At 39.4% G+C, this 15,385-nt stretch overlaps 2 protein-coding genes across 2 annotated transcripts in view; both read right to left on the bottom strand.

Annotated features, from left to right (window-relative positions):
* Positions 1–351: 351 nt before the first annotated feature.
* mapk6 (mitogen-activated protein kinase 6) lies at positions 352–6,547 on the bottom strand. The gene is made up of 5 exons (XM_003229575.3): positions 5,985–6,547; positions 5,003–5,147; positions 4,655–4,819; positions 3,657–3,858; positions 352–2,763 (listed from the first exon to the last, which is right to left on the bottom strand). Exons 1-5 carry the CDS (start codon positions 6,537–6,539, stop codon positions 1,674–1,676), a joined length of 2,157 nt encoding a protein of 718 aa, XP_003229623.1. The 5' UTR covers positions 6,540–6,547; the 3' UTR covers positions 352–1,673.
* Positions 6,548–6,578: 31 nt separating this feature from the next.
* Positions 6,579–15,385, bottom strand: part of leo1 (LEO1 homolog, Paf1/RNA polymerase II complex component) — a 113,580-nt gene continuing 104,773 nt past the window's right edge. The window contains exon 14 of the transcript XR_010000958.1: positions 6,579–7,179. The gene's annotated coding sequence lies outside the window, so the exon portion shown is untranslated. The remainder of the gene's footprint in view (positions 7,180–15,385) is intronic.

The raw sequence follows: 15,385 nt of genomic DNA, 5'->3' as shown, positions 1-15,385 counted from the left end.
ACACGGGTTCTCACAGTGTGGGCCAAGTACCTTAGGATTAACCAGAACAAACCAGTAAATATAGTTATTAGCACAGACTAACAAAAGTTAGAGAAGAAACTCAGTATGGAAACACTTCTTTCAAAGTTTCAAACACTTCAATCCATCAACTGTATATACTGTGTTCCTCAGCACAACTCTACACTGATGCTCTGGGATAAGATCCATGGAAATCAAGTTGATTTTGAACTTAAGAACCAAGGAATACTAGTCGCCAACATTCAAAACATTTTAAAATAAAGGAAGACTTCCAAAAGGGCGTGCATGGGATCCTTTGCAAGACTTAATGGAAGATAACGGAGACATTCCCACTTAGAAACGCCAAAGCATAATTTTTGCTGGCCATGTTTTATTTCTTTCTTTAAAACAGGGGAGCCAATGATACATAGTTTCCCAAAAAAGAACAAAAAACAAAACAGGAAAACCCAGGAGGTAAAACAAAACTGTCAGAAGACCAAGATGCGACATGCTACATTAAACCTAATTATACTCATGCTTGCTTTGGGGATGAGACAAGGGCATCATTCAGTAAAAACATACAGTAAAAACAAAATGCCTGACCATATAGAACTTTTAACCTACAGTAATGTTGTACCTTAATTCTTTCCATGCACACAACTAACATTACAAAAATTGTCTTCTTAAAAAAATTAATACAATTAAGACTTCTAGGAGCATTTCTTTTGTAATAAAACGATTCCTAATTTCTTTGTATAGAGGTCAAGCACCTCCCGATTGCAAATTCCTATACACAGTGAGTGCCTTACTTGAAGTGAAATCTCTTTTACAAAAACTCGTATGGATCACCTCAGAATAAGGGGGTGTCTTCTCATCTCTGTTTCAGCTATGTTGGCAATAAACCATAGTGCTAACAAGAACTTTATCTGTAAAGCAAGTTTAAAAAAAATTGATTTTCTATCATTACAGAAAATATAATTTGCTAAAATAAATAAAAACGCTGCATATTAACATTTCCACTATAAAGAATGCATACCAGAATATTTATAAATATTGAATGTTTTTTTTCCATAATACCACCTACTACAATAATGCTGGCTAAATAGAAGTGCATTATGAAAAGCACTAAGGGTGGTTAATGTTTTGCCACATACTGCTGTTACCTTGAGGTAGATAACACATGCGTACCAAATTCTGCATTCACTTACAGTTGCTGCTGGTATCATGTGTCTAAGAAATGTGTACAGTATGAAAAATTCTAAAATACCTATGAATGAAAAATGTTTCAGGGAAAAAATAGATCTTTTCATGCAAGTACGTATAGTCTCACTGTGTAATTTTTCAAGGCAAAAATGCGTCGTTTTCCTCCGCAAAGCATGAACGGTTTAAACTGAGTGTTTCTACCTGGTTTAGTGCATTTTTCTTCTTGTTTTCTCCGGCAATTTGCATTGTTTTGCTCTGTTCTTTACCTCCGTGTGCAAATGACATGCCAGTTTTAAAAATAAAATTGTCATGTAAAGAAAAGTAATTCTGGATTGTTAAAAACAATGGTAAACAGGGAACTAAAGAAATTCATACCAAAGTTACATCGTTTGATTTCAAGTAAAAAAAATTACTTACAATAATAAAAAAGAACACACATTTCATGAATACAAAAACAAAGAAATGTCTGCTGTTTAGTTTAGGTGTTTCAGAATGCTGCTGTATGCTTTATGAGGAATCTGAGGAGATGATTTCATAGCAGAAGGTGCTAGGGTGGCCTGTATTGATTTAAGCGGTGAGCCAACGGGGCTGTGGAACTGAGGGATACCTATCGCTTCAAGGTGCTTGTTAAAGAGGAATTCCCCGCTATGACTTAAAAAGCCCCCCTCTCTTTCTTTCTCTACAGGCTTCCCATCTTCAACTGGCTCAGTTTCTAGCATTTCGGTATCTTCCTTCTTGCTAAAAAATCTATCCAGGTAACTGGTGTATGGATTCTCCTTCTCTATCTGCTCATCTTTCCTAACTTCACAACAAAACTGGTCTATGAGAAAGCACTCCTCTCCTCCACTTACAAGCTGGCCATCCCACGAATTTTGGTAGAGTGCTTCCAACTGGGCCAAGTTGGCCATTCCTTTCTCCTGTTTCTCTCTGCTTACTGATTTCGATATGCCTTTTGACTCCAAGAGGGACACTGAGCTATTCAGATCATTTAATTTATCAATATCAGTTGACTCATGCTGTAAACTAAGCTGAATAGTCCCTGCTATAAAAGAATCAAAGTCAAACCCCTGATTCTTCTCCTTTTCTGTAAGTTGCTGCGAGGCTTCCTCAAGAGCTAACCGAGCTTTCACCAACCCATTCCTTTCACATTTGGACTTGCCTTTCTTGTCTGACTTCTCTTTACTCTGCTCTTTCCAGTTAGAAAGATCAATTATAAGCTTGGGCTCATAGTAATGGTTCACCTCACTTTCTCTCCAGACTAAATTATCTAGGTACGAAGATGACCTCATTTTGTAATTACACGTGTGGCTACATTCTAGATCACAATATTTGTTTTCATGGTGATCTGGATATGGCCAGCAAGGTTCAGTGGAGAAGTGAGTATCGAAAGCGGGATCCTCTAGGTATTTTTCACGGTCACCGTCCAGATATTTGCGAGGATCTACTTGTACTTCCTCCTCGTCCGTCCCGTCAGAAAGAGCCCTTGGGTCACGCTGAACCTCGTCAGCTTCGAAGGTGTTATGAGCAGACCACTCCTGGTCTGAAAACTGACTGTCATGATATCTGCAATAATGAATGGTTGATATTAGTAAATACGTGCCATCCACTTGAAGAGTCAAGACAAGAATGAGTTATGAATACCAAATACTGTCAGGTCAATACTACTCAATTTAACTGGTAGCTTTTCATACTAGAACACTTTACTTCTTTGGGAAGTTCTGAGACAGGATGCAATTCCTTTCAACACAATCTGAGAAAGAATTAGATCTTCATTTAAAAAAGACCTGAGATCCTTGTATCATACTTAATTTTAGCCTTAGGAAAGGGAAACATGGTATTTTCAACAAGCATGTTAAGATGAACAACCCAGTAAGAATGTTTCTGAATGTTGATGGATTGATCTTCTAATCTATAGATTTAGTTTTTCAAATTAAATATTTGGAGAATAGACATAAATGAATGTTTCAGAATATCTGCTGGTCTGTGTGAACTGCTACACTGGTGAGTTTCATGATTACTCCATCAATTTTACAAGAAACCACAGAGTTATGTTTCTTACTTTAGGCTTGTTCAATGGGAGAGTCCCATCTTGTTTTTAACAAAAGCCAACCTATCGGGCAGATGACTAAGTTAATAAAGACACTGACCTTTTCCCAGAAATGGTAAGCACAAAAATATGCTCATCATCCCACTGCAGAACAGAACTCTATGCCTTTAGCTAAAATCATTTTAATTGACTCTAGTGGGAACAGTAATTGTTTGGGTCTGCATTAAAACTAAGCACACTGTACTTAGACTAATTAGAGTGTAGAAAATTATAATACACATACAGTTTAAGAAAAAGAACTCATGCTGTTCTCCATAGAGATGTTTCTGCCATCTCATGGCACTTTGCTTCTTGGTACATGAAAATACTTAGCAAACGTTTCAAAGAATACTAATTGAAAACAGCTTACCTTTCCCAATTATAGATGTGGCTGTGACTTTCATCCATGAGCAGAATATCATCGACCTCGTCTTCAATGTGGAAGGGATGGCTTGAAATAGGCTCATCAGTTGGAAAGGAATAAATACTCATGTAAGGATGGGACAAAGCTTCTTCTGCTGTCATTCGATCCATGGGACTAAAGGTCAGTATTTGTTCCAGGAAGTCCAGTGCTAAAACGAGAAAAGCAAATTGATTATATCTTGGTTGGTTAAAATTCATTTCTGATGGAACAACATGTAAGGTATTGCTACAAGATTTATTGTGTGTGAAGGTAAGTCTTCACCTTTTTATTTAGTCAAGCTTTTAAAGAAGGTTTTAAACATCATGTCAGGGGCTGTTGCAATTTATGTTTTTATGGACTGTATCTGAATATTTGTATATTTTAATTGTATTGTAATGCTTTTAATGTTTGCCGCTTTGAGTTTCCTTATGGAGAAAAAGCGGGATGTAAATAAATATAATATTAAGTGTTGCAAATACAGAGGTATTTAGGAAACAGAAAACAAGTAAAAACAATAAAACTAACTACATGGCCTGTTAAAAGTCTTGCCTGTAGAAAACAGGAATGGACAACACTGGCATGTCCAGGGACCATTTTTTTTTTTGCCACTGTGAGTATTTGAAAGTCTATACAAAGTGCAGAAAATCCAAAAAGGGAAAACTTGAATTCAGAGGTCCAGTTATAAGTTTTAAATATGAATTTTTAAAAATGCCAAATCACTAAGAGCTGTGCAAAAGTTGCCTGTTGGCAATTCATCTTTAGTGGATGTGGGGAAGGAGAAAAACGGAAGTCTGAGGGCAAAAAAAAAAACCAGTCTTGAGTGTCACTTTATGACTCTGGTTTTGTCCACTGTAGTGTAATACATCATACGCCCTGCACTGTAGCAGCCTTAAAGTTTCATGTTATCCTTCCATAATCAAACACAATCAAGAGTAGGAAGCAGGAAGGAAGGTGGGTAGGTTTACCTTCAGGGCTAATGCCTGGGAGGAGCTGAGTTAAAGGTTTGTGTGGCTCAGTCATATCGCTTTTAATGTAAACTGGGATTACACTAAGAAGTTCCTGACGATCTTCCTCATGCACAACAGGAATAGATTCTAAAATAAGCTGCATCTGTTCAAGTTCATGTGCACCTAAGAATTAAGAAAGAAAACACAAGTCAGTTGTATACCAGGACACTGCTTATTCATAAATAAGACAAAGACAGTTCTTGTAATACCACATCATCATGTTTATTGAACTGAGGTCTCTATTAGCCTCACTGCAGAGGTTATATACCTAAAATGACAGGTTTGTACCTGTCCATTTCCACCCACCTGCAAAGAGGGTTTTCCCTGTCAGCATTTCAGCAAAGATGCAACCTGCAGCCCACATATCAATGGCTTTAGTATAGTTGTTGGGTGAAAGCAAGAGGCGAGGTGATCTGTACCATTTAGTTACCAGTCCTTCGGAAAGATGGCCCTAGACAGAAAGAGAAATTTTACTTGCACCTAAGTTAATACCACATAGAAGCTTATATCATTTTATTGTCACTACTGTGAGCCATGCTAGGCAGATAGACTCTGAATCTTTTGAAGACAACCATGAGCTCTGTGCCTAAAAGGTATTTACATCCAGATTCACTAACTGAAACCTGACCCTTGTACTTTGTGTAAAGAATGTTGTATTTCCAGGACAATGGCAAACACCATGCCCGAAGAAGACACTTTTATTGGAATTTTACACTATTTTCAATCTGAACCTCACAAATGAAGAGTCATGCAGCTTGGACCAAAGGCCAATCTCTTCTATCACTCTGTTCACAAAATAATGTGACTTTGGGAAGCATAACAGCAGAACTGAAGAGCAAGTGAATGTTCCGTCTTAAACTCTCTGGCAACAATACAGAGAGGCCTACTACCTCTTAAACTAGGTTATATACAACTACAATGACTAGTAGACACTGATGTCTCCATCCACCATGAATTAATCACCCAAACAACACTAAGCTAACCAAGTTCTATAGACTCAAAATAAAGATTGAAATTCAGTTGGCCAATTTAATAAATAATAAAAAAATCTATAAAAGACTTTTATCATGTTAATTTACTAAGAGTTAAATAGCAAAATAAAAATATATAGTATAATTATTAAGGATGTAACTAAAGTATGAATGTAACAAAAATGTATTAAGACTGGGACACGTATCAAGAAGCTTTGATAGGCTACAACTACCTCTTGGGTATTGTGACAGGTCTGTCTCTTTATCTAAAACAACTCTCCTTCACAAAGAAAAAAAGCTATGCAAACTCCCCATACCTTATGGGAATAATGAGGATCCATGATCCGTGCAAGGCCAAAGTCACCGATTTTCAGCACCAAGTCTTCAGTATTAATGAACAAGTTAGCTGGTTTGAGATCTCTGTGCAGGACGTTTGCAGAGTGTATATATTTGAGCCCACGTAGCAGCTGGTACATGAAGAGCCTAGCATGTTCTTCAGGTAAGGGCCCCTGCTCCACCAGTTTAGCCAGATCTGTCTCCATATACTCTTGGACAATGTAAACACAGTTCAGTTCTGTAAGAGAGCCTACATCATCTGTCAATTGACTCCCACTGGGACCGAGGATTTCAAACACTTTGACAATGTTATCATGGTCAAGTCTTCTAATAATTTTGATCTCACGCAGAGCATGTTTAACGCTCTGAGGATCTGTAAGGACAATTTTCTTGACTGCTACTCTTTTGTCGCAGTCATTATCGACAGCAGAAAAAACTAAGCCGTTGCCACCACAGCCCAGAGGTTTTAAGTCCATATACCGAGAACCTACATCAAAACCATGGATGTTCATGAGGCTTTCAAACTTCTCTGCCATTGTGTAATTAATTATGTGTTATTTGTTTTCCTCTTAAAACTACTAATCTTCTGCAAAAATATAGAGATGCTTCCACTGGTATATGGAGGATCTTGCAGAAAAGGAGAAGAAAAACGTCAGGTTGACTGTGTGATGGTTTCTTGACACTCTCATTGCATCATTCGCCAGCCAGGCCTGTTGTGTCCCCTTCAGACTTAAAACTTACACGCTACAAATCAAGTTGAGTGAAGACAAAGAGGTTGCAGCATTCATAGTTCAAGAAGGTGCAGCATATCCGCAGACATTAAAAGGAAAAACAAGTAAATCAAACGGAATGAAGTGACATATTATGCACTCCGATCTACTGTGCTAAACTGGTTAACATTGAACAAAAATGTGAATAAATACGCATGTACTAGGTTTCTACTATCATTTTCCTCACAGTGCAGATACATTCAGTGTTGGACTGGTCCTGAGCAGCTTCATTCTATGGTGTCAGTAAGCACTTTTTCCTCTTCTTGCTTTTTCTTTTGCTTACAGTATTGTTTGTTGAGGAAGAGGCAGCTCTTGGTTTACAAAAAATGCTGTTAGTTAATGATCAGGTGGCTCCAGCTCACCACAATCACAGTCAAAGCTGCCATCCATCTTATTATGTGAAAACCTGAAGAAAGAGAAAAAAAACTCATTTTAGTAATCCAAAATCACATTAAAATAAATTGGGGGTCTATGTGATTTTCTTAGCACACCTGAATATAAAGACAATGCACAGACATAGGTATTGAGATTCCTTTGATTATCTGAGGAACCAGATTTGATGGTGATCTATTTCTAAACAATCTGATTTTGGTTAATCATGTACACTGGAATTCTTATTTGAGAAAGGCTCCAAGTTTTGAGAAAAACTCTCAAATATATATCGGCACAAGCAAGCAAAAACTGATATCCAGTTGCTTGGAAAAAGCTTAGTTAGTGAGGTTTTATAGCTGCCTGTCTTTTAAAGATAGTTCCAAGGAACCCATTAAGCTATCTGAGTGGAGCAGCTGACGTAAATGCTTCCCACTTGAGAGAAACATATTCCTCATTGGAAAAATACTTCCTAAGAAGCTGGGGGGCACTGGTGTAAGGCCAGAAGACTTAAGTAGACAATAACAGGGCATACATTCAATGCTTGCTATGGGGAAAAAGTCTACACTACTAATTGCTATGTTATGAAGAAGCCTATAGTAATTTACTGATGAAACTGAGCAGAGATAAAACACAAATTTGCTGGTATAGCTGTAGTTGGGGGAGAGGTAGTATTTCTCAGAAGCATTGTTGTGGACATCAAGAACTCAACTATTGTTTCTTTGTTAATTCTTCGCAAAATCTTAAGCATTGTGGGTTAGGTTACTCTAGATGGAATGTTTAAAACACAGAGACTATTTGCTACCACATGCTTAAGGAGCTCCTCGTACCAGCTGTACACACACTATAGTGTTTCCAGTCCCCTTCCCCAGTAAAGTTTAATAGATTATGACCTAACTCACATGTCACATATTATGGATATGACCTTACTTTGAAAACCATACATTAGACTACAGTATTATCTGGCTTGGTGGCCACTCCAAATAGTCATAGAATCACAGAGTAAAGGTTCATGGCCATCAAGTGAATGCAGCCTCTTTTGAAAGGCATCCAGAGGAGACCTCTCTCCAGGCAATTGGATCAACTCTCATTGTTGAGAAGTTCCTTCTAATATTCAATCAAATCTATCCTTCTGTAACTTCAAACCACTAAGAATCTCAATGAGGTTTGCCCAAAGCCCTGAGGATGTGTTTACATACATTTGAGGGTAACAAAGTTAAAGAAAGCCTTTAAAAACACAAAGTAGGAGAAATGTATTTGTTTTGCTATCTGGGTGTTAAGACTTGAAACTGTTTTAACAGGAATTGAAAGTAACCTTTCTTTATGCAATTCATACTTTCGAACATAAACATTACTGCAACTAAGACACTTTTGCAAGGGAAGGGAAGTTTTGATACTGTATGTAACAAAAAGGAAGCAGCCTGCACCTTACAACCAAAACAGGGTTACAATTCCTGCCTTTCTGCTTATTTCATTTTCCATGTAGATCATCCATTGGGAGAAAAAAATACCTCAACAAGTCACTGTAGTTGAACAGAGCTAATGTTTCATGCACCCTGCAGCTGACACCCCAAACTTTATTTTTTCCCCCTCGTCATGGCCGGTTAAGTACTGTAGTTATAACATGGGAGCCACAAAACTAGCTACCTTTCAAGTCATGGTTTAAATTTAAACTACCAACCACAGAATGGTGCTGGTAGAAAACCACAAGGTGTGAGATTAAAGCATCACTGCTATCTGCTTCAGAACAGAAACATGTAGTATGGAAGCATTGTTCATTTCCTGCTCATCCATATAACTACCACCAAAAAGGACAACATAAAGTTACTTCTTTTGGAGATATTCCTAAGACAATCAAGTACTCAAGCTTGAAAGAGCTTATCAGTATTACATATCAGTCAGTTGTATCACTGAGTTTGAATATAAGCTCCAAGTTTTAAGATCAGACCCATCTCACTTTGAAAGGGGCTGGGAAAAACTGCAGGAAATAAAATATTCTTGTAGTTTTTATAACGCTCACTTCATTTACACCTATATCAACTCTTACATTATTACTTTCAGTAGCAGCTTTGGGACTAACTGGGGGAAAAGAATTCAGTAGCACCCTGGAGATTAACTGGAAAAATTACTAGCATCAGCATTTGTGTAAGCATAGGCTGAGAATTGCTATTCTCCCAAGACCACACAGAAAGCTGTATCAAGGAGAACTGAAATCTGGATCTTACCAAGCCAATATTTTATCTTCATATTATGCCTGACTGAATCTAAGTTAGACATACTAGAGTTATAGTCACATTAAAGATAGACTACTGTCCTTCCTCCAAAAATAAACTTTCATTCAGGGAGGTTTTAGTATGGAAGCCAGTCTATTGCTGAAGGGAGTTTAACTACTTGGCTGCTGGCTCTTTTAAACAACATCGTGGTACAGTAGAGTCTCACTTATCCAACACTCGCTTATCCAACATTCTGGATTATCCAACGCATTTTTGTAATCAATGTTTTCAATACATCATGATATTTTGGTGCTAAATTTGTAAATACAGTAATTACTACGTAGCATTACTGCATATTGAACTACTTTTTCTGTCAAATTTGTTGTGTAACGTGATGATTTGGTGCTTAATTTGTAAAATCATAACTTAATTTGATGTTTAATAGGCTTTTCCTTAATCTCTCCTTATTATCCAACATATTCGCTTATCCAACGTTCTCCCGGCCCGTTTACGTTGGATAAGTGAGACTCTACTGTATTATTAATTTTCTGGCTTTTACTTTGTGTCAATCAGACCTTCTTTCTTTCTTTAGCATTATATTATTGTTATACACCCTGAGCAACCTTTGTGAAATACCTTTAACAAAAACACATCAAAATTAACTGATATATATAGCACAAGAAATGCCCACCCCATCGGCATCCCATTTTATTTTATGGACACCCCCCCCCCCCCCCACAAACACAACTTAGTCACTACATCACCTAATACCCCCAACTTGAACAGTGCTCATATTTTGCTACTTGACTACCGGTTGCATAGAAAATACTGTAGTGTTTACTTAGCAGCTGAATATAGATTTCCATATTACCACAAACACAGGAAGTCTTCTAGATCAATTTACTTTGAAACATATTCCTCTGAAACAGACATGCTTTTTGAAGATTATTCCAGTCTACATTTGTTATGACATATTACACATAGCACAACAACATTGTGCATTACACTGCTAGAAGGAATTATAGGATAAGAGCTCCCAGTAAAACTAGCGTTTTGTAAGAACAAATAAAAAAATTAGATAAGCAGGTTAAAAACAACTCTTATTTTGGTAAAGTAAGACTCTGCTGAGAGTTGAAGGAAAGCTGTTATACAACCTGATATAAACTCCAGTCCCATCTGTGCAACTATGAGTGCTTATGTGGATATTTAAAAAAACCAGCCACGTTGCAAGCAGCAGGCACTGAGTCATCATAAGAACTCCTGAAACTGCAGCTTTCTTCTCATACCTCCCACCTAGTCACCACACACTCTGAAGGCCACGGTATTGTTATTTTGCAGCATTAAGTCTGACTAAAGACATACATAAGACAACTCCACACCATAATAGATTAAATTTCGTTAATATTAAACATGCTAGATCCCAAAGAAATAGATGCTATTTAATCTTTATCTTGAGTTGCCTTCCAAAGCCAATTACTTTTACAAGAAGAAACTGCTTGGAGAAAGGCTTTGCTTTCACAATCCCTCTCTGTGGAAACAAGTGATATATAATGGAAACTAATATTACTTAGTTTACATCAATAACAAAAAGGGCATCCTTCTAACATTTATGAGTTAGAAATACTTTGTATACATATTTTGAGGCAACGAACCTAGATTAAGGGCAAATATTTTGAGCCATCGCAAACTGTCTTCACCATCACCACTAAGCCTTGCTACTTAACTGAACCCATCTTCTCAAACAGATTAATGACCACTTAGAATAACCAATTTAAGCTTATTTTCTAACATACAAGACATAACACTATGCATATGCCTGCGGATATTACTGATCTTTCCAAATGCTTTTGAATACAAATACACAAGATTATTTTGCAAAGTTGCATGTAAATTCATGAAGAATTACAGTTCACCTGCATAAGGGATTCTTCACCTTTCTTTAGATTACAAAAGTGCACATCTTGTGCCTCAGAGCCTGTATGTTCTTTCCAGACAAAAGCTATGCAGAGCTCCTTCTGATTAAATATAGTGAAGTAATGGTGAAGTAATTACTTCACCAGACAGTGAAGTAATGTTCCTTTACCAGTAGCAGGTATTATGCTGCTAACATGCTGATATGGGGCTCATAACTGAAATGTAAGAATCAAGCCAAACATTTTAGAGATGTCCCTTCCTTATTAACTTCAGGAAGGAATACTTCCCCACAATGTGTGAGATATACAGTACCCCACAATCTCTGAGAAGGCTTGCCATAGATGTGGATGAAACATCAGGAGAGAATACTTCTGGAACATGGCCATACTGCCTGAAAAACATACAACCACCCTGTGATTCTGGCCATGAAAGCCTTCGACAACACTTCCCCACAATCTTTCCATCACAGCCTGTTTGCTTCTTGCCAAGACAGAATTCTTCCCACAGTGTTAACACATGAAAGTGTTGACTCTACACTAGCAAGGCCTGGAAGTACAGTAGAGTCTCACTTATCCAACATAAACGGGCTGCAGAATGTTGGATAAGTGAATATGTTGGATAATAAGGAGGCATTAAGCACCAAAACATCATGTTAGACAACAAATTTGGCAGAAAAAGTAGTTCTATACGCAGTAATGCTATGTAGTAATTATTGTATTTATGAATTTAGCACTAAAATATCATGATATATTGAAAACATTGACTCCAAAAATGCGTTGGATAATCCAGAATGTTGGATAAGCGAGTGTTGGATAAGTGAGACTCTACTGTATATTGCTAGTGAAGGATACACAGCAAAACTAACACAGAAGTAACTACTTTCTGATATTATTTCAGCCATTTTATTTTGGGTGGAGGGGGAGAAGAGCCTTTTTTAAAACCCCTTAGTGTGCATCTACACACTATAGAATGAATGCAATTTGACACTTGTAACTGTCACAGCTCCATCTTGGAATCTGTAGTACAGGAAAGGAGATTCCACCTGAACATCAGGAAGAACTTCCTGACTGTGAGAGCTGTTCGGCAATGGAACTCTCTGCCTCGGACTGTGGTGGAGGCTCCTACCTTGGAGGCTTTTAAACAGAGGCTGGATGGCCATCTGTCGGGGGTGCTTTGAATGAGATTTTCCTGCTTCTTGCAGGGGGTTGGACTGGATGGCCCGTGAGGTCTCTTCCAACTCTAAGATTCTATGGTGAGTACCCCATAGAGAAAGCTAAAGACCATGCAAAAGTACAAAGTCTAGGATTCCATAGCTTTGACCCATGGCAATTAAAGTGGTGTCAAATTGCATTCATTCTACAGTGCAGAAACATCCTGAGCCTCTTCTAACCACATGGGCCCCCTGAAGTTTGCTTTTCACACCACAAACGGCTGTTTTCAGGGTGGGGAGGAGGCATCCACTACCAACATAAAAGGGGAAAGAAGGCTCAACCTCTCTAGTTGCTTTGGATTAAGAAGGGAAAAAATACATTTCCCTCATTTGATCCCTCTGTAACTTGACACAAATGCTGCAGCTGCTGCGTTTAGGAGAGTAATGTGAGAGAATGGAAGCCAGGAAATGAATGAGGGCTGTCCTAAAGGCAAGAGCAATGCCGCAGTGTTTGCCTGGTGGTCAATTGGGTGTGGGGGTGTGTGTGCGCTTTACGGACAGATAGATTTGTTTATTTCACAACAGATACCTCACGTCAGAAAAAACCACCTCTACAATGGATTGAGAAATCCCTAAACGTGTCACTGTCTAAAAGTTCACTCCACCCTCTTCAGAAAGAACATGCGATCCCACGCATGTTTGCTTGAAGTACAAAAAAAAATCCCTACTGAGTTCAGCAGGGCTTTCTCCCAAATATACACGGCTTGCAGATGCAAAAGTTTGATTTTATGTGTTTTTACATAAAACATATTTAACATAAAGGTTATCATGAGCACGATAGGAGTCTGGGTTAAAAACCAGTCATCCCCGGTGCCTGGAAATCCCCCCCATGTGGGAGTCTCAAAGCCTTTTCTCACAATACACTCATACCTTCCACAGGAGAAAGCCTCACACAGCTCTTTGGGACTTACTCCTAAGGTAAACAAATGCCTTGGATCCTCTTGCTAATATATATCCATGTAATATCCACGGCACTCCTCAAAACCCTGGAGATTAAACTCCATTGTTCCTCTTACCCACACAGGACCACCGGTTTCCATGTGACCCAAACTGTCCCCTCTCCCCCATTAAAAAAAGATATACTGCATAGATATCCAAAAGGCCTGACATGTTTGGGATTTTCCATTTTACCATCAGATTTGGGAATGTTTACATATACACAATATTCACTCATGTTTTACAGATGCTTAGAATCATAGCTGGAAGATACCCCCAAGGGCCATCCAGTCCAACCCCATTCTGACGTGCAGAAGCACACCATCAAAGCCCTCCCGACAGATGGCTGGATGGCCATCTTTCAGGAGACATTAGATTATGTCTTCCTGCCTGGTAGAAAGGAATGGACTGGCTGGATGGTCCTTTGTCGTGAAGAATTGGATTGTATCTTCCTGCCTGATAGAAAGGAATGGATTGGCTGGATGGCCATCTGTCGGGAGAGAATGGATTGTGTCTTCCTGCCTAACAAAAATAAGTCTGATAAACCCACAACAGAATGTTGGTTGGCTTTCTGTCGGGAGGAATCAGATTGTTTTTTCCTCCCTGATAGAAATGGATGGATTGTCTGGATGGCCCTCTGTTGGGAGGGATTGGATAGTATCTTCCTGCCTAACAGAAACAATTCAGAGAAACCCAACAACAGAAGGCTGGCTGGCCCTCTGTCGGGAGGGATTGGATAGTATCTTCCTGCCTGATAGAAACAACTCAGAGAAACCCAACAACAGAAAGCTGACTGGCCCTCTGTCGGGAGGGAGTGGATTGTGTCTTCCTGACTTAACAGAAACAACTCATAAACCCAACAACAGAAAAGTAGCCGGCTCTCTGTCGGGAGAGATTGGATTGTATCTTCCTGACTAACAGAAACAACTCAGAGAAATGCAACAACAGAAAGCTGACTGGCCCTCTGTCGGGAGGGAGTGGATTGTGTCTTCCTGACTTAACAGAAACAACTCATAAACCCAATAACAGAAGGCTGGCCGGCCATCTGTCGGGAGATTGGATTGTGTCTTCCTGTCTAACAGTAATAAGTCTGATAAACCCACAACAGAATGATGGTTGCCTCTGTCGGGAGGAATCAGATTGTTCCTTCTTGCCTGATAGAAATGGATGGATTGTCTGGATGGCCCTCTGTCGGGAGGGATTGGATTGTGTCTTCCTGCCTAACAGAAACAATTCAGAGAAACCCAACAACAGAGGCTGGCTGGCCCTCTGTCGGGAGAGATTGTGTCTTCCTGACTAACAGAAACAACTCAGAGAAACCCAACAACAGAAAGCTGGCTGGCCCTCTGTCGGGAGAGAATGGATTGTGTCTTCCTGACTTAACAGAAACAACTCATAAACTCAACAACAGAAAAGTAGCCGGCCCTCTGTCGGGAGGGATTGGATTGTATTTTCCTGACTAACAGAAACAACTCAGAGAAATGCAACAACAGAAAGCTGACTGGCCCTCTGTCGGGAGGGAGTGGATTGTATTTTCCTGCCTGATAGAAACAACTCAGAAAAACTCAACAACAGAAAGCTGACTGGCCCTCTGTCGGGAGGGAGTGGATTGTATCTTCCTGCCTGATAGAAACAACTCAGAGGAAACCAACAACAGAAGGCTGGCCGGCCCTCTGTCGGGAGGGATTGGATTGTATCTTCCTGCCTGATAGAAACAACTCAGAAAAACCCAACAACAGAAGGCTGGCCGGCCCTCTGTCGGGAGGGATTGGATTGTATCTTCCTGCCTGATAGAAACAACTCAGAAAAACCCAACAACAGAAAGCTGACTGGCCCTCTGTCGGGAGTGCTCGGGTGGTGCCTCGGTGCCTTCCCGCGGAGAGCCCTTCCTGCCTGCCTGCCTCTCTCTCCGGCGCCGCACTGCGTCAGGCCCAGGCGCGCGAGGGCGGCCAGCAGCCAGGCGCGAGAAC

This window comes from Anolis carolinensis, unplaced genomic scaffold (genome assembly GCF_035594765.1).
Source record: "Anolis carolinensis isolate JA03-04 unplaced genomic scaffold, rAnoCar3.1.pri scaffold_11, whole genome shotgun sequence".
Lineage (NCBI taxonomy): Eukaryota > Metazoa > Chordata > Lepidosauria > Squamata > Dactyloidae > Anolis > Anolis carolinensis.
Note: the sequence above shows the minus strand (reverse complement) of the source record. Positions and strands in the feature narration are given on the sequence as shown.